The 20,273-nt window shown below is 42.0% G+C and overlaps 1 protein-coding gene across 1 annotated transcript in view; it reads right to left on the reverse strand.

Moving 5' to 3' along the window:
* abca2 (ATP-binding cassette, sub-family A (ABC1), member 2) overlaps window positions 1-20,273 on the reverse strand; it is a 111,299-nt gene that overhangs the window by 5,973 nt on the left and 85,053 nt on the right. Inside the window, exons 19-39 of the mRNA XM_070965090.1 lie at window positions 18,262-18,426; window positions 17,249-17,429; window positions 15,518-15,730; window positions 14,840-15,036; window positions 14,124-14,297; window positions 13,480-13,676; window positions 12,807-12,927; window positions 12,297-12,587; window positions 10,781-11,002; window positions 9,769-9,871; window positions 7,480-7,805; window positions 6,139-6,352; window positions 3,560-3,665; window positions 3,367-3,478; window positions 2,998-3,058; window positions 2,627-2,801; window positions 2,379-2,494; window positions 1,983-2,130; window positions 1,630-1,753; window positions 581-713; window positions 51-171 (exon numbers count right to left, since the gene is read on the reverse strand). Of these exons, the coding sequence (XP_070821191.1) occupies window positions 51-171; window positions 581-713; window positions 1,630-1,753; window positions 1,983-2,130; window positions 2,379-2,494; window positions 2,627-2,801; window positions 2,998-3,058; window positions 3,367-3,478; window positions 3,560-3,665; window positions 6,139-6,352; window positions 7,480-7,805; window positions 9,769-9,871; window positions 10,781-11,002; window positions 12,297-12,587; window positions 12,807-12,927; window positions 13,480-13,676; window positions 14,124-14,297; window positions 14,840-15,036; window positions 15,518-15,730; window positions 17,249-17,429; window positions 18,262-18,426 (3,500 nt within the window). The remainder of the gene's footprint in view (window positions 1-50; window positions 172-580; window positions 714-1,629; window positions 1,754-1,982; window positions 2,131-2,378; window positions 2,495-2,626; window positions 2,802-2,997; window positions 3,059-3,366; window positions 3,479-3,559; window positions 3,666-6,138; window positions 6,353-7,479; window positions 7,806-9,768; window positions 9,872-10,780; window positions 11,003-12,296; window positions 12,588-12,806; window positions 12,928-13,479; window positions 13,677-14,123; window positions 14,298-14,839; window positions 15,037-15,517; window positions 15,731-17,248; window positions 17,430-18,261; window positions 18,427-20,273) is intronic.

A 20,273-nucleotide genomic window follows, 5' to 3' on the forward strand; every position in this document is an offset into this window, starting at 1 on the left:
CTGCAGCTTCTGAATGATTTTCTAAATGCTGATGAGCTGACTGTTCAAACCTTTGTCAGATTCTCGATCTTCAGCATGTCGTTGTCAGCGTCTCCTCGCAGCACTCTTCGTCTCTCACAGGCTACATCGACATCATCATCATCTATAGGCTGGCAGCTGACTGGCACCCTCCTGGACACACACACACACACACACACACACACACACACACACACACACACACACACACACACACACACACACACACACACGCACACACACCCTTTTTACCTCCAGCATGCCCACTGTACTGCTACATATTCTAGCAGTACTTTTTAATAAAAAACAGGGAGCAGGTATGAGCATAGCTGGTTGCCCCCTACTGTGCAGTTAACATGCAGCATAAAGCTACTATCTCTATCTGTTAGAAAAGTATTTGGATTTGGATTTACATTGGAAGTGGATGGGCCCACATAGGAAGAAATTGCCTAGATTGCTTCATTTTCTGTGTTCAATTGTTTTCCACTGTCATTTCTACTCCCTATACACAGTATGTGTAAGTGCAGGTGCTCAAAATGAACATCAAATAAACATCACTCACGGGGGTTTCCTGAGGAAGTTGTACTGGCAGAGGATGGTGATGAGAAAGCCAACAAAACCTTCGATTGTCATGGCAACAAGTCCACGAGTCACAATGTCCCACTCAAATGGAGATTTAATCTTGTCCACCTGGCCTGAAAGCAGACATTTAAAACAAATTATATTAGCTTGTAAACGTAAAAGAATTACAGATCAGATCGACCTTGGTTAAGCCTCCTTTAATGTATTAGGCTGCCAATTAAGTTTTTTTTGTTTTGTTTTACTTTCAACAAATCTTTTGAAAAGACCCAAAGCAACAATTAATGCATCCTACTAATGAGTATTCTCTGCATGTCCATACACACTGTAGCTTTTCTTGAACCAGTCCCATGTGCACCATCCTGCTGGCCCAAATACTCAACTAGAGCACCAAATGTGGATTAAACCACTGAGAGCCACAGACGTGGTGGGAAAGTATACTTTGTTGGCTGTAACAATGTAATTTCCCTGGCGTGGGATTAATAAAGTTTCATCTTATCTTAAAACTACCTTGCTAAACCACAAACTGCTGTGCACACACACATATTCAGCTGTGGATTAAGACCACAGCATCGTATTCCAACAGTTTTCCACTCTCTTTACTTTAAATGCAGGGTCAAAGCTTGTTGATGAGCCAAACTACTGCAATGTTGTATATTGTGGACATCATTGTTGGTTTTGTTTATGCGTGGGATATGTTGACAGAATACTAGACAGAAAAATATTCCTCTAATAAAATAGTTTCATTAAATATATCTGTATATGAGAATGTATTTTCACAGTTCAGTTTTTCTTTGAGGGTATTTTTAAACATGGAGGTAACAGATAAGATAAAAGATAAGATAAAATTTTGAAAAGTGACAAAATTCTGAAATCATCCTGTTTGCACTTGACAAATAGTATGTAAATATCTATATCACAGGTTTATGTGCATAAGCTTTAATTGTAGAAGAGTGGTGAGAGTAGCACTGGAATGACACTGTAATACTTCATCAGCATGTTGTGTGTGGGGCAGGTTGGTGATGAGAGTACCTATTTTAGCATAATATTCATTGATGTACTCGTTGTAGGCCATCTCCATCAGGCCATGGCCCAGGTTGTAGTTGGGGAAAATGAGGAAACAGGACTTCAGGTAACTGTTGACTTTTTTCAGATCCTGGGGGAGAAGGAAACAATAAAAGAATAAATACAGAAACATCCAAACACCACGTCTGCATCCTCTGCAGTAGAGAAGCACACAGGTCTTTTGGTCTTGGTTATAGCAGTTTAGTTTATATTTACTTAAGCTGTAGCATGAGAATAAACTACTGACTTACAGGCTAAACCCTCAAAATATGTTAGCAAGGTACAGTATCTGAGGTTACAGTAACTAGTTTCAACCTGACCTTGTCATGCTCAAAGAGCTGGAGGAGGAAGGTGGCAACAGTTGCAGTGATGCCAATGAAGAGGTTGATGACTATGAGGAACACGTAAGCTGTACTGGGAACCTCGAACCAGAAGGATGCTGGGTACATGATGGGAGTTATGGACCACCTGGAAAGTAAGGGCACTCATCTCAACTAAATTCAGTAATCAATCAATAGTACGAGTCAACTGTCAACAATACGACATTCAGCCTTTTTTAGTTTCAGTGAACTGAACCTGTAATATAAGATAAACCACACCATAAGTAGACCTTACTCAGGGCACAGCCATGAATCAGGTTACTCTGTGCATTCAAATTCAACCAGTCTACAATTCCTGATAAGTAAAATATGTACGTGTGCAGTCAGATGTCTCACCCGTAGAGAAGAAAGAGGGAGAGGACGGCAGGGAAGTTGGTTGGGGAGGTGTAGGCTGGCAGGTCGAACACAAACAGAATAATAACGCAGCATGTGGCAGGTACTAGGTAGTTCAGCTGAGGAGAGAGGAGAGAAGATAACCTTCAGACCTGCACACACAGCAGTATTTATAATACTAGTATTTCACCTACACATCCACAGCCCTCTATCTGTTAGCATAAGTCACACACAGACTGTATCCTCCTCACCATGTCCCATATATAGTTAGCCAGCCAGTAGATGACAGGGTCACAGCCGCTGACAAACTGCAGGTGTTTGGCCTTTGTGGATTTCTCTGCAACCAGGAAAACCACAAAGCTGGCTGGCACAAAAGACATGGCCACAATAATGAAGATGGCAATCACCACATCTGTCCCCTGGAGCCTGGAGTTACAGAGAGTAGAGAGGAGGAGGAGGTGAGAAGAGTGGAAATATATAGGGAGAGATCACATGACATTTAAACTGCAGTAATCCAAAGTAATAGTAATGATAGCCAGAACTAGCAAGAACCCCGAGCTGTAATACAGTCCTGTCAGATATCCTTTAAGGGACTAAATATCAGTGCTGCTGAGCAACTTACAAGTAGTCCAAAGAGAGGCTGGCACTGGTTCTATTCATTGGGTGGTTTGTCAGTGTAATACCTGCAAAATACACACACACACACACACGCACACATACACACACACACACACACGCACACGCACACACACACACACACACACACACACACACACACACCACACACACACACACACACACACACACACACACACACACACACACACACACACACACACACACACACACACCTCACTTACACAGTTGACAAACCAGATGCTGGCCCAAAGCTACACAACTATATTTAACAACACTGTCAATTATTTGCCATTTAACTGGGAAGACCCATTACTTTCTTCAAATAATAAAAAAATATCTCTTATGTAGTTACCATAAGCAGCGGGGTTGCCTTTAGATGGTGGCAGGTTGGCACGCAGGATGGCGTTGTTGAGGACGTTCAGATACGTTGGCATGCTGTGGTAACCTTTGTTGTTATACAGAACCTGGACACAAGCAGTCACCCTGTCAGTGGTTGTTCATATTCCATTTATGAACTTCAGGTTCAGTTCAGAGTTCTGTCTTACCTGAGCTGATCTACGAACTGCTATCTTGCGAACCATTGGAGGTATCTTTCTCCCAAAGGATGCTGGAATTGATTTCTGGATGTTCCCCACTGTTAAACCACCATACCTATTGAGAACAAAGTAGATGACAAAAATTAACAGTCAACAAAATATGCACTACTGTTACTTATGTTAACATATTCTTTATTTTTTTTACTGTGTTGTATATTTTTTCTACTGTGCAATAGTACAAACACTGTATTTATTATCCATATTTGAAAACTGGCAACAGCATTCTTATAACCTTGTACATAATGTACATATACATAGTTATTTTAATCCTTTTTTATTGTTCCTTTGATCTTTCCATGCCTCTCTTTTTAGACTTTGTTTGCTGTAACAATGTAATTTCCCTGGCGTGGGATTAATATAGCTTTATCTTATCTTAAAACTACCTTGCTAAACCACAAACTGCTGCGCACACACGTGTTCAGCTGTGGATTAAGACCACAACATCGTATTCCAACAGTTTTCCACTCTCTTTACTTTAAATGCAGGGTCAAAGCTTGTTGATGAGCCAAACTACTGCAATGTTGTATATTGTGGACATCTTTCTGGTTATCTTCTTTAAGCAGACAAATATGCTTGTTATGCTTATTTGTACTGTAGCAATTAACATGTACGTATCTCATGTTTATTTTATTGTTGCCACATATAATCATTTGTTTTTAATTCTTCACAAGTTTGTTGTGCTAATGTGTTTCATAGTTATTCTATTAATTATAATACTCTTTTTAAATCGTCCTTTCATTCTTTGTTTTTTGATGACTTGCGTTTCTAAATCCACTTGAGTTTTTTAATCTCACAGCACAATACACTGTTAATCCTTTACTGCATTGCATGCAAGGCCTTCAATGCATGTTGATGGTCAAAGGGGATACTCAGCAATAATACACAGCAGAAATGATCAGAGAGATCGTGCTGAAGTGAGTACACACAGGAAATGTTACACACATTAGCACTGTTTAGGCACTGTTCATATAGAGAAGATATAAACCATAGTCTTTATACTATTATTTACAGAGACGCAACAATTCCCACCAGAGCCAAGCACCTTGCGACAGTGGCAAGGAAAAAGTCCCTTTAAATGGGCAAAAACAACAACAACAACAACAACGACAGGTAGCTTGCAACAGATTGAGACTCTACAGTTCCAGAGGCCAAAATACCTGCAGAAAGTGACAGGACGAGAGAGGAGAGATGAGAAAGCACAAAACTAGAGGAGAGAAAAGTTCTACCCTGTTAGCACCTTTTTACTGGATATGAGCTACTAGATAGATATTAGCTGTCTTCATCGACAGGATATGTACCAGAGGTCCTTTAAAGTCCCTGTAGCTAAATCGCTTCTTTAAAAGTCTATTCTTGCAGCAGTGGTGTTAGCCAACAGTGTCTTATCTTATCTTATCTTACCGTATCTTATCTTGTCTTAACTATACACCTACCTAACCTTCACCTATCTTCGTATGTCTAACCTTCCCTTTCTCTCTAAGATCCTTGAGAAAGCAGTCCCCAATCAGTCTTCTGCAGTCCGTATTTATTCTGTGTCCTGCTCAGAGGCACAGGAAGCATTTTCACTGGCAGAATGTGTTTAAATTATTCATTCATTATTTACATTTGTATTTATTGATATTCTGATTGTGAATTGATTTTTTAATAACCCAGAATATAATTGTGAAGTCTTCTGAACACAGGATATAATTTATTAGACTAAATAACTCATATCCAATAAGGGGGTGTGTTGGTCAGTAAAAGACTTCGGTGAAAGCTGCTCATGTGTATCCCCACTCCTCGACCCTTGCTCCTTGCTCCTCTGAGCAGACATAAGAGCTTTGAGATGGCCTTCAAGATGGCAGAACCAGAACAACATCTGGTTCAAGGGAGGATTGAGGAGATATCAAAGCAGAGACTTGAGTTGTACCAACCACATCAAACTTACACAATATGAAACACAATATGAAAACCAAACATCACAGGTTAATAGAATACGGCCCAACTAAAGCAGGGCACAGTATTACTTACTCTGCACCTGACTCGATGGAGATTAAAAGAATAGCATGCACGCCAGTATCTCTATTAAAGTGAATCAACCTCATGCATGAATCGTACATCAATAACAGCCTGATTAAATGCATGATCAATGACGATACAGAATACTTTCGAGACCCTCCAAAATTTTGCTAATTATGTTTTCAGGGGAGCTAATGTCTCATTAAGGGGAGCCAAGCTCCCCCTGGCTCCCCCGTAGTTCGCACCCTGGAATTGGACTCTTTGCTATTTGGAATGACCACTGAAGACTGTTTTAAATATAGTTAGATCTTTAAATTTGAACTGCAACGATGCTAGTCAAGATTTTGAGGCCAAAATTAGCCTTTTGTTTCAGTAGATTTGTATGTTGAAAATTTGGTGTGAAAACTGAGCCAAAACAGCTGTATCATACTGCAAAAATGTTAATATTCTTCAAAGTAAGGTAATGAGTTTTGGTGTTGAGAGTGAAACTGAATTCCAGGGATCTGACTTCATGAATGCTCCCAGCTTCCTACCTGTGCAGCCGCAGGCGGTCTGATGTGAAGAGCAGATACTCAGAGACGTTCCGGCCTGTGATGTCCACCAGGATGTCACCTGTCACCACCTTCATGAGGGGGGGTCGCCCTCCCACCCCACTGGGGCAGGAGAAGCCTGTCCCCTGCATGGAGCAGGTACAACGCACCGGCTCATGGACGGAAAGGGGGAGGGTGGGGGGTGACGTCACAGGCTCTGAGCAAACATGAGAGACGAAAAGCACAAGTGAAATTACACCAGTAACAATGTTTCTATTGAATGACTGATGCTTGATAGAGATAAAGACCTTAAATGATTAGTTCTAGTCTGGTTTCTGTCAGAGGTACAGAGGTGGCTTCCTTTGAAGCACAATGACATCCTGTTGCAGTTCTTTGTATCCACTACTGACCAAACATTTGCTTGTGCTGCACTGACCTGTGGAGTTCCTGGCTGTGGCTCTTGTCATTGCTATACTGATGTTGCTCACCTTTATTTTTTTGAATTACACAGAGGGAACTTTCAAATTTGACTTTTGTCAATTACATTTAGTGTCTGGATGTTTCAGCTTTCTGCAACAAATCTCAACAAAACTGAAGTTTCTGTCTTCACCCTCAATCAGACCTTTGAAACTTTACATCAGTGCACAGTTCCCTGGATGCTACCTTAGGTTGGTTTCCAGAAACTGCCATTATCTGTGATTCCCAGTTGAACTGGACTGAGAAACATCTGTAGTCGCACTTTCAGTCCTGTTATTTTCAATTAAGAATCATTGCCAAGCTATGCCCCTTCTTATCTTTTCACCAGCTCATCCACCAAGTCATCCTCTGTGTTGTCTCCTTCTGTCTTGACTGTTGTACCTCTCTGTATTCTTGTCGAAGCCAAGACGCTGTAGCATTACTGGAATTAATGCAAAGTTCTACTTCATGATTACTAACTGAGCCTAGTTAGTGAGCATTTGAGGGATGATCAATTATTTATCAAATTCTTATTTACCGTCCTACATTTTTTATTACATTTCATTTAAGGAAGGTTGAACTGAAAAAATATCAAAGAGCAGCAGTATACAGTTTGCTTATTGACTACATTAAATAAAAATGTAGGACTAATAGGATAAAAAATAACAAAAGTAGACCAGTAATAATAATTTATCAGCACTAAAAAACAGCAACAACAAAAAATTTATATAGCACGAGTGGTAAGATCATCCCACCACAATAACGTGTCTTTGGTGGATATTTTCCCACATCTTAAAAAAGTTTTCAAAGGTCTGCAACTGATTCATGCAGACCTTTAGGTCTGCTGCACATATGAAAATGGTTACCAGCCTCATGAGATGAACTCACCATGGACTGTGGTTGGAGGTGCGACTGTGTAGTTCCACAGTCCATCCTCAAAGCGAGGGTCTGGGTCATCTGAAGGTGCTGGTGAAGGAGGTGGGGGTACAAAGTTGGAGAGGGGGACCCCCTGGGTGAAGGAGTCCAGACACATGGAGTCAAAATAGCGGGCAGCCAGAGTCTTGGAGTTATTGGCGCTGGGGTTGAGGGTCTGGGCCAGCTGGTCCAGGGTGCTGTTGAAGGGGGTTTTGAGAACGCAGGTAGCACCCACACCCGAGGGCAGACGGAGGGTGTTGATGATCTTCTGTGGGCTGGCATCTGGTGACAGCTTACTCCTGAGAGGGAAGGCCAACGGTGCTGTTTTAGAATTCTGCACTGGTCACAAAGAAATCTATTTCAAAATGTCCATTTTGGCTCAAACAAAGCCACAACTGATTTCTTAAATAATGGGTTATTTCAGTGTTAAAGACTCTGCACATCCCCACAGGCATCTTCAGTTAAAGCCTTGGGGCTAGTTCAATCTCTGCCCAAGGTGAACTTGATTATAGCTATGCTGGGTACTGAGATCATACGACCCCCTGTAATACATATGAGAATGATTCAGGTGGGGCGCCTTCGTAGCTCACCTAGTAGAGCTATCAAAATAATGGCCAATAAAGCCCATTTAAAAAATAAAAGTAAAAAAAGAATGATTATGATGATAAGTGTAATTTGTCCCACCCCAGCAGGGCCACCAAAGCTAACAGAGGAATCAGATGATGTCAATCACTGTGCATACCTACACAGCCAAGAGGTCAAAACAGCGTGAGTGTGCTGGGCCTTTAAATTTCAATCAAACTGTCCATCCTGTCTGCAAGGGGTTTGCACAGTCAAACTATTTTTGTCACCAATGGATATGCATTACAGAGTGATAATGCTTGTCTTCAGTCTGTTAACTACAGCATTTACAATTACAATTAGTCATTTAGCAGACGCTTTTATCCAAAGCGATGTACACATGAATTCACACACCGATGGCACAGCATCGGGGGCAGTTTCGGAGACTGCTGAGGCCAGAGATCGAACCACCGACCTCCTGATTGGTGGACGACCACTCTACCTCCTGAGCCACAGCCGCCCACATACCATTCACCATATTATAGTATTTTCACAGTTTTTCTGACACCAATTAGAAGTCTGTGCTTTCAGTTAGCAGATATGACAATGGGTGCTGTGGTCCTGTTTTTTGTTGTGTTTTTGTGTTTCTTACTGACTTCTCTCTCCCTTTTCCTGCAGTGTGAGTGCCGAGGGGCGGGGCGATCTCCTGCAGCGCTGGTCTCCTGGCACACCTGCAGCTCGTTCTGCCTAATCAGCCGGCTTCATAAGCCACCCTCTCTTTGTCTCCAGTGCCGGATTATTCTCATTGCTTCCTGCATGATTGCTTGCGCTGGTTGAGATCTCCTGCCCCTCGTCACGAGTTAGCCCTTCAGTGATCGTATCCTGAGTTTGTAAGTTTTGGTGCCTTGTCACCTTCTTGGTTGTACTTTGTTCCTATCTTCTCTCCCTTTTGAAGGTGATTTTCTGTTCAGCGTTCAGTTGTTACTTTTCCCGAGTGAGAATTTTCTTTGTTACTTTGATTATATTATTGTTCCTGATAAACTGAATTTCTGTTGTTACTTTGTCAATAAATTGTCTTTTTTTTTACCACTCTCTGCATCTGGGACTTGGCATCCTTTGTCTGGCATGTAACAATTGGATTTCTAAAAAAAAACATGTTTTTCCAGAATTTGTTATTTCCTGCTTTCACACTCTAAATTTTCACTTTACCATATGTTCAGTTCAGCCATCTGTGCACACAGATTTCCATCCGGGCGTCATACTTTGTTGCAAATCCTCTACAACTCGAGACTAGTTGTTAGACTGTATGGGAAATGACATCAGTCTGTTAGCTTGGCTAACAAAGTACATTTAGAGAGATCCAGTGATGGAATTTGGCATTTGCCATGGCACTTCATAATAATGGCATTTGAGCACATTTTCCTTTTGTTTTCTGTAAAGGTTATCTTAGGTTCTTCCTTACTTCGAAAGCTGTCAAGTTTGGACATCCTAAAGCCAAGCTGTCTGTTGACCTGTTGCAGTGACTTTCCTGAAAGCTATGACCAAATGTTTGAGTCATTCTTTTCTGCATTTTTCCTTATTTATAAGTTTGATCCCTCAGTTTGTACAGTACTTTCACTGCAAATAGATCAGATTAAAAACAGCACTGAAAGACACAATACTGCACAGAAATGCAACCATAAAACAAATGTTACACGTTACCTGTACTGGGGTCTGTTTTCATTGGCGTAGGGGATGAAGTTGCCTCTAGGTTGGGTATAGTTATGATACTGAGACGGGGACAAGATCAGGGGTGGCAAATCTCCTGTAACACAAGACAATGGTCATCCAAGTTAGGTAAAGGTAATGCAAAGCTTTCTCATTTACTGCCCAAGCAGATCAACAACTTTGAGAGATGAAGAGTTTGTCAACATTCAACAACAGCTCTGTACATCAGAAAGGCTTACCACTTTTTACTACATTCTCAATCAGTGATTAAATGTTTTCAGTTACTGAAGCTGCAGTGATCAATATTCCTATATCAGCACTGGATCAAATGACTGAATGTGTGATGTGAAAGGCAGCACTCAAAGTGACAAACCACAGAAAATGATTGCCAACTCTGCAGTTCCTTTCACCTTCACAGAGCTTTTCTGTGCTTTTAAAATCACCATTTTGGTTCCAGATTTACTGGTGAGTTTCAGTCTCAGCTTGTCTGCTGGTGGTGTAACTAAGCAACCGTTTGCTGTCAGCCAAAAATTCATAAGGTGATATTTATATGTCAGTATTGTGCTTTCATCTCATTCTCCACCCTTAAATTCCATCCTCATAAATCATGTAAATAATCTTAAATGTAAACTGCTTTAATTTATCTAGTTATTTGCTGTTCTTGTTCACACAGCAACAAAATTAAAGATGAGCAGCTCTGCCACCATGTCTATCTATCTATCCTTTACTGTGCCATCAGTATTTCATTGAAAAACAAGTCGAAGTTGTTTGAAACAAGTGTAGGCTGAATACAGTGACTGTACATCTGTGCTTCTGAAACCTTGTCCTCAGGAGCCCACTTTTTTTCCTTCCAGTCATCCAATAAGGGACTAATTTAAATCAGGAGTTAATTGGATTGGTCCTAAATGACCGTCCCACTTCCCTGCTGGCATCCTGAAGATCCTGATAGAGATAGATTTATATTGGTAAAAGCTAACTACTTTAAACCATATATGTAAAATCTCACCAATCTCAGGCACAGATAAAGCCACAGTCATGGCCACACAGACGAAGAAGGCAGGTAGGAGGATCTGAGAGAAGAGGCCCTTGGTGTTCCTTTTGGCACAGTGGAACCTCTTGACAATGAGGCCATGAAACTGACTGAGCTTTAACCACCAACCCTCCAACTTGAAGCTACCCTGCCCCTCCAGGACCTCTGGCTCTGGGGATGAGGGGTTCTCTGCATCGCCTGGAGGTGAAGCAGACATTAGATGAAAAAGACAAAATGAATTAATAATGGAATGAGCAACAGTTTCAATGCATGTCTGGATGATTCTGCAGACTTGACAAAACATATGTTGCAGTGCTCTTGGTTGCTCATTACGATAGTCAAGCTTCATCAGTAAGTCTAATTGAGAACAAGACCTCTTTTACAACAGAGACCTAGGAAAAAATAACTATATGCAACTTTGCAACTAGACAATTCAGCCACAGAGAGCAGTCATCAAACACACCGACGCATTAATGAAAATATAAATAATATACAATTTTTCTTTTCTTTAATCTGTAAATAAAACTCCTCCTTATTTAGAGTTCACCTACTGTAACTTTGTTTTGGAGGTGCAAGGTGCACAGTACTGGAAACCAGTCTTGACTAGTTTGGAGTCATTTCAAATGAAAACACAGGTATGCTCATACCTTACAGATGTCAGTGATCACCTTTCTTATGACTTTCATATAAGTGTCTCAAGTGATGAGAATGGCACTGTGGGAACTGGCATCCAGTGGTTTAAAGGTGGTGGCTGCAACATGAACCTACAGGATATCTCCATCCTCTCAGTATGCCTGACTGTATCAGTACGTATAGTTCAAACTGACACTTCCTGTTCTGTTCTGTTTCCCTCACAGACATAAAATCAGCAGACATTTATTTTTAATGCGAGGAGGGGTTATGAAAGAGTACTTCAATTCAGGACTGTACCCCTGCATTATAACATTATAACCACAATGGACAGTTTACAAAGGATCAATATCAGTGGAGCAGAACCAGTGATATTGCCTAATTTATTCAACTTCTTCTTCCCTGTCAAATCCACACACCTACTGTACATGAACTACAATGAACTCAACAGCTGGTGTGCTATGTGGCTAAAAAATGGACGACAGCTGAGTTGCTGTAACATTATCATATCAAAAACATTCCTGTCAATAAAATACAAACAGAGATGTTATGACATATCACACTTGCATGGTGGACAGAAATTGTATTTTACATAACGTTTTATGATATCCTTATATTGTATTGTGTGGAGACGAGTCCGAACTACTTATTACAAATTTAGTTTCAACCAAAGACAAAGTTCTTACATTAAAGAAAACAGTTGGTTGCAACAAATTCTCCTTAATCACTTCTACATGCCACTTAAGCAGTAAAAGCAAAAAAATCTGCTATCTCAGATGCTGTATCAACAAACAGCTGTCATGAGGCTCAACGATACGATGATCAATATCTGCCAAGCACACCTGCCATCTTCTTGTCTTACCCCTCAGGCTGGCAGAGTCAGACTCTTGGCCGTTGTCAAAGAGTGGACAGTAATCTCCATAGAAGTCTGCGTAGAGTCCCCCTTCGTCCCCCCTCACTGAGCCAATGGATGAGGAGGATTTGAGGGAGGACTGGCTCTGGCTCAGCTTAGAGCACATCACCAGATTACTCAGCTCCACCTCCGGCTTCTCAGTCTTTACTGAAGGTCCAGTCTCATCCTGTGGTCCCCCCAGGCCTGCTGAACCCACTGAGGATTTCCCCACTGAGCTGCCGCCCGGAGAACCCTTCATGTCTGCCCAGGGACAGAGAGACAGAGAGACTGAGAGGACTATCATTTCAACCTGGAGCCAAAGAATTAACTAAAATAAGGTCAGAACTTTTACTCAGACTGTGAAAATTTAGCAGAAATCTATTTCTGTTTAGGAAGTCATTGCTAATTTATGATAGCTGAAAACTTTGAGACTAAAGATGTTGAGGTATCTGGGGACTCAGGGGAGGAACATAGTCTCACCAGCATCACTGTTCTCCAGAGACTGGTCCTCTTCTGACACTTTGAGGAAAACCTCCTCCAGGGTGGTGTCCATCACCCCGAAGCTGGTCAAGGCCAGGCTGTCCAAGCTCTGCTCTAAAGCCTGGAGGCACACACAACAGAAGCACAAGATAAATTACTGTACAGGACTTCAAAAAATATGTTGCAAATGTTGATATTGTTCTGTCTATATGAAACTATGGCCTGCAACTTGAGCCCGCTCTGTCTGTTGTGTGTGTGCCATGTTCTTTGAAAAGAGCTTCACACCCACCCTCAAGTCTGCGATTTTCTGTTTATACTGTTTTCTTGAATGAATCATGAATTTTTCATGTTGCATGAAATGGTTGTGTTTCATCTGATGGACCAAATTAAAGCCGTAGCCAACAGTTTTTGACTGGCTGTGTTGAGGGATTAAATTGCCAGATATGTTGACATGGCACACATAAATCAGACTGGCATCAAATAATGTTGCTTAGCTAAATCTTCAATATGTCCTACTGTACACTAGAATGCTTAAAAAAGTTAACATGTCAGTCTGAAGATGCCCTTTATAATAACTCTATTTTAAAGATACTTGAAAGATACAATATATTTTTTCATTGTATATACAGTCAGCAACAGAGGCCATAAACAAGATCAGTGTGTGTCTGTGTACCTGGAACAGCCTCTCGAAGCAGCCTTTCTTGACTGCCTCAGAGGGTAGGACATAAGACAGCTCGGTGTTGGAGTCGGACACCAGCAGGCAGGATGCCACAAACTGGCGAATAAACTGGGTGACACGAGTCTCTGAGCAAGGTGACAGAGAGGTGGATGGTGATAGAGATGAAGGAGGATGCAGCTGGCTGCCCTGTCCTGAAGGATGAAAGGAAAACACACAAGGTGAAGGATGGGTGGAGCAGAGGAGGACATGATGAAAAACAGAAGAGTAAGACAGAGAAGGAAAAGACACAGAAAACAGTGCTGTCAGTGAAAAACCACAGGCCACAGCAGGGAGAGAAGACTTTGGAGGGAATTCATCAACTTGAGAAAGAATAGGAATAGAGGTGGGGTGCACGCTGTTAGTAACAAGCTGACACACAGGTTTTATGTCCTATGTCATAGATACCAAAAGACTGACACACACAGTTATTATGCAGTGTTAAATGAAAACATGTGCAACCCAGAGCGGCCAACCAATGAGCACAATCATCACATAAACAGTCATTGATGAAATAAACTGTATTCAATATCTGAATCATTTAAACCTGTTGATGATTTACAGTCTGAAAGTAACAGGTGGCCAAATGTTCGTACACACACCTCTGCCTTCACTCTGCTTTTTCACCAGTGTCAGTTTGTATCCGTCTCCATAGGTGCTCTTCAGAAAGAGTGGTGAGCCACAGCATTTGAGCTTCCCATGGGAGATGATGGCAATGCGATCTCCCAGAAGGTCTGCTTCATCCATATGGTGGGTGGACAGCAGAATTGTGCGGCCTGTGACAGAGGCATAACACACACTTACACACACATACAGCTGCAGTTGGTATGCTGCCAAATATGAAGTAAGAAATCAAAGAAGACAGGAAGTGCATCTGAAGCAATAATGTGAATATAGGAGCAGGTCATTACATTTCGAGAATGTTATTTTTCCCTCCATGTAAGAAATCAAAGCAGTCACTGAACAGCTCAATGTGGACTGCAATTACCACAGTGATAACTGGATCACTCTGCAGTCTTAAATATAGTGTGTACTTTTCTTACAAGTCTGACCCCAGGCATCCTCATCATCTGAGATGAAGAAAACTAAGCCAAGGAATTCTTTGATTTGCAAACAATTGTGTATTACTGAGGGACATGCTTTAATACAGCAGATACCCGAGGTGAAGGCAGCTTAGCTGGAGCGTGTAGAGATAGTAACAGAGAAAGAGTGCCACAGTCTTCTCTTTAAAACCACACTGGACTGCTTTGAGAACCTATTGAAACTAGTCATTGGAGCACAGTGCAAGAAGCACCTCTGGCATTAACCCCGTACTCACCTTGTTTGTACTTGAGGATGAGGTCCCAGATCGCCCTGCGAGCATAGGGGTCCACGCCCGCTGTGGGTTCATCTAGAATGACTGCTCTGGAGCCACCAACGAAGGCGATGGCCACAGACAGCTTCCTCTTCATCCCACCAGACAAAGTTTGCACCAAGCTATGACGCTTGTTGGATAACTCCAGGTCTACGATCATCCTGGAGACACACGCATACACACAAACAAAAGCAATTGGCTACTTGCTGTATAGCTGAATCAACTACCCACATTAGTGTTTATGAATGGCAGTATAAACACAGTAGCTGCTGTAGCTGCACTGTAAGAGTTAACACAATAAATTCATTATAATGTAGATTCTAGTAATTCTAAGTCAATGTGTACAACAACAGAGTCATGTTGTCAGGGGCATATAAACAGGGGTGGGGGTGGAAATGGCCCCAAGGACAAGTAATTCTCAGTGATGTATCAAATCCTATTTTTACTGAATATGAGTTGATGCCTTTAGGTTGAAGGTGCAGTGTACCTATGAGGCATATACAATATAAAAAAATGGTTGTGTATGGTTGTGTGAGGTTGCATTCTGTTGTTATCATTGTATATTTAGCTATTTGTTTTGACTTTCTTGATCTGTAATTATTGCATCTGTCTGATTGCCACAGGCAGTAGACTTGTACTGACTTGTCCATCTCTTTGCGTATGTCCTCTTCAGCCATGCCTTTGAGTCTGGAGTAGAACCACAGATGCTCCTCCACACTCAGCTTGTCAAACAGGACGTTGTGCTGTGGACACATGCCCAGGTTCTGGCGAATACGCTCCATCTCCGTGCGGATATCATGGCCATATATGGTGGCAGAGCCAGAGGTGGGTGGGAACAAGCCGGTCAGGATGGACCTATGACAATGCAGTTGAGGCAGTCAGTAGAGATAGCATTGGTGTCATCCAAGCTTGTATGTTGTATGCCTCAACATACAGGATCCTGTGCAGCTTATCTGAGGTTTTTAACATAAACTGGTCTAGTTAATGATTACACTGTTTGATAACTTTGATAAAAGTCTTCAGTCTTAAAGGGCTCACAGATGCTCTTTGTTTTCTTCTTTTGGCTGGATGTTCGAGTTTAGAAGATAAACCTAGAGCAGATAGAGGAGAACCTTCCAGTGCTTAAGGCTCCCATGCATGCTGTTCAGACAGGAGAATCCAATAACTAAGTCATCGATCGCTCCAGATCATCAACAACCACTGCACTGCCATACAATGAAGCGTTGTGTATGTGTGCGCTATGTGGTGTGCAAAAACTGTGTAAGCTCTCTTTTTACTTTAATATGTGTTTTTGTAGCAGGAGCTACTGTGTAGGTTTATATTATGTAGAATTCCATATTTATATAATCTCTGTGTTTGTGTAGGTGATGTCTTATTCAATTGTTAATTCCATAGGAAGTTGCAGGCTGCACACTCCTACAGTGTCCATAGCCCTTTTTATTTACTGTTATTGTTAATGGTCCTCTTTTTCAATTAATTCTGGCTGAGAAAGGCGGTTGTGTATTTTTAACTGACAGTCAGTTGCATGCACATGCTACAAAGATCCAGCAAGAATGATGCTGGTTTGGACAAGAGGCTTTGTGGTGTGATGTATTCACCCTTTTAAAAATGCAGCACAGTAATGTTTACTCAGAGAACAGTTTAACTGGCTTTTTACTTTAATCTCAGTATATTTTTACACAAATAGTTTGACTTTTACTTAAAGGACCAGTGTGTAAGATGTATAGGATCTACTGGCAGAAAAGGAATATAATATCTGTAAGTATATTTTCATTTGTGTATAACCACCTGAAAATTAAGTCGTTGTTTTGGTCACCTTGAGCTCTTTATATCTAGAGAGTGAGCGAATCCTTGTGACTGGAGCACCAGTCAGGAGATCACACCAGGGGATCATACCAGGCAACAGACAAAATTGCATAGAGAAGGTTTATAGGGAACCAAAAGCAAAAAAGTTGGCTTGGCTGATTGGCAAGTTTAAATACATTTTCTTTTTTCAGTGTTGAGATCAGTGGAAACAGCACAACACTGACATATGGCCACCTTTTATTTTTCATTTTTCAAGAAACAATAGGACCTGCATTGTTAAAACACACCTGTTGTCACTACCAGTAACACTGATACAGTATCAATCCAAGTAAAGACCAATCATCAAGACTGAAATATTTAAGGATTATAAGTGTTACCTATGTTTTTAACTGAACTTTAACTTTGGATGTTGCTTAGAAATTCCCACAATCTACGAAGATATTCATGGAAAAACTATAAAGATCAACAGTTTCTTTTTATATTCCAGTATTTCAGATGACTACTTATCCTCAGGGTTGACTTTTATCATCACACACAAGCACAAGCAAACACATTAGTCCCCCTCACATGGTTGTGGTCTTGCCAGCGCCATTGTGTCCCAGGAAGGAGACCACCTGGTTTTCATGGAGGTTGAGGCTCAGTTTGTTCAGGGCCAGTTTGCTGCCAGTCTTATACACCTTGGTGAGCTTGTCTATACACACCACCAGTGGCAGGTGGTTCGGCTCCTCCTCTATGCCCCGCATCTCCTCTGGGGTTACAATGAGAAAGGGGGAAATAAATGGTGTAAAAAAAGATATTACTTAAATATAAAAATAGATATAAAGAAACTTCCACTTTTCTCAGTCACTCTTATTTTACTTCCTGCCTCAGCACTCAGTCTAACCTGATCATTTGTGGTCACATATGGTACAGACTGGTCTTTAAGTCAAAGTTCATATATTAAATTTTTGATTTTTCCAAATTGAAAAAAACATATTTTCCCATTTACCTCTGATGGCATCTCTTCATGAAGATAGTTTCATTAGTATTTATTAGTCAAAGTTTTAGGAAGTTTGTCTCTGAGATTTCTGCCTCCACCCTAAAACAATGGAGATGAATGGAATTTGGTTTGCCATGCTCTAAAACAGTGTCCCTGTTACTTTCACAAATCCCACTGTGAATTCTTTTCACTGGAACTACCTTCTACTGAAGTCCCTACAAAAAATGTTGACTAAGCACTGTGTGGATTATCCACAGTAACACATATAATAATAAGAGACACAGTTTGATCTTTTGAAATCGAAATTGAAACTCTTCAATGCCGTAAGCACCACAAACTAAATCCTATTCACCTTTAGTTTGGTGATTCCCCTGTTTCCAGTCTATGTGCTAGGATAAGCTAAAGCTATATACTGTTGCTCCATACTGACTGCTAAGTAATTCTCAGAGAAAAAGCAAATACTTGTGTTTCTCAAAATGTTTGGTTGGCCAATACTATATGGGCGGCTGTGGGTGGGGATGTAGAGCAGTCAGCCACAGAAAGGTGGCAGTCTGCATATGCAAGCTGTCCTCGTCAGACCCAAATGATCATATGTCCATACCAGTTCTCCGCTGGTCCATCGCACATGCCTGATCTTCCTCCATCACACTGAGCCTGGCAGCCCCGCCTCCACACCACGGCCAGTCCCAGGTCTCAACACGCCCACTGCCTGACCAATAGGACCTCTGCAGGGGGAAGTACCATGGGCGGGGCAGCCCATACATTCCTATAAGAGAGGGAAAACACATTCAGGGCTCCGAAGATATTTGAATGAAATGAAGTCACTGCACTAATCCACATTAACTAACATACTAGCACCACACATATTATACACTTATTTGCTTTAACACATCCCTTAATCTATTTTCTGGACACACAGATTCTTACTCTACATGACACTTGATGCTACGACCACCACCACCGCCTCCCATAATCACTCACAACCACTTGTTTTATATCTATATTTTATTTTGCTAATCTCCTTTTTTGATGGTTTGTTTTCACTTGCTACTACAACTATTTGTTAGTCTTATACTCTTACTTAATCCCGAAACACATCCAGCACCACCACACTGAACACGGGAGCCCCCCAAGGATGTGTGCTGAGCCCCCTCCTCTTCACTCTGCTGACCCACGACTGCACACCGTCGCACAGCTCCAACCTCCACGTCAAGTTCGCCGATGACACAACTGTGGTGGGTCTCATCAGCAATGACGACGAGACGGACTACAGGAGCGAGGTGAGCCGCCTGGCCTTGTGGTGTGAACACAACAATCTCTCTCTGAACGTGGAGAAGACGAAGGAGATTGTTGTGGACTTCAGGAGAAGACGCCCCCAGCATGCCCCTCTTACCATCAATGGTGCTACGGTGGAGAGGGTGAGCAGCACCAAATTCCTGGGTGTGCACGTCACTGAGGACCTCTCCTGGTCCACCAACACCACATCGCTGGCCAAGAAAGCGAACCAGCGCCTCTACTTCCTCCGCAAACTGAGGAAAGCTAGAGCCCCGGCCCCCATCATGCACACCTTCTACAGAGGCACCATTGAGAGCTTCCTGACCAGCAGCATCACCATGTGGTATCACGCATCATGAGAGCAGCTGAGAAGATCGTTGGTGCTTCTCTCCCCTCCCTCCAAGACCTGTACACCTCTCACCTCACCCGCAAAGCCCTTCGCATTGCGAGAGACCCCACCCACCCATCACACAGCCTCTTCAGCCTGCTGCCATCAGGGAGGAGACTGCAGAGCCTGCGGGCCAGGACCAGCAGACTGCATGCCAGCTTCGTCCACCAGGCTGTCAGGATGCTGAACTCTCTCCCTGCTCTGCCCCCCCCTCCACACAAACACACAACCTGGACTATAACTCCCTGCTGCCCCCCCCCCCCCCCCTTTACTCTCATACACTCACACACACACACACACACATACACACACACACACATAAACACACACCCTGGACTCTGAAATGCATCCCCCTTCTGCCCCCCCCGGACTCTAAAAACTCTCACTAAAGTGAACTCCCCCCTCAGGAAAACAATAGACGGACCACCAGACGATAAGCTAACTTCTTTCTTTTTGCACTATCATACACATTTGCACTACTATAACTGCCTTGTCTATTCTTGTGTCATTGTTTAGATTGTACAGTTTTTATTTATTTTCTTTTTAAATATTTATATATTTATGTCTTGTCACAGAGGTTGAGAGTAACGTAATTTCAATCCTCTGTTTGTCTTGTACATACTGCAGAATTGACAATAAAGCTGACTTTGACTTTTACCACATTAATAACTGTTTTAAAGCAAAACCCACAACCACAACCCATTCAGCCAGAAGCACTGCTTTTAAAAACCCATTTTCTTTGTCCCAGTCCACAACATCTGGTCCAGGATGGGATTCCAAACATCTTTGTGTGTTAGAGGGAAGATTCAGGGACCTGCACAAAAATCACCTTTAGCCTTTAGTAGAGAAAGCCTTTTTTCTCCTCTACATTCCAGACATACACTACCCTCCACCTACCATGGGACATGTCTCATAATTTGCTGGTGGCCTCTGCTACTGGACTCACTCTG

Source organism: Chaetodon trifascialis, chromosome 6, assembly GCF_039877785.1.
Source record: "Chaetodon trifascialis isolate fChaTrf1 chromosome 6, fChaTrf1.hap1, whole genome shotgun sequence".
NCBI classification, from domain to species: Eukaryota; Metazoa; Chordata; class Actinopteri; order Chaetodontiformes; family Chaetodontidae; genus Chaetodon; species Chaetodon trifascialis.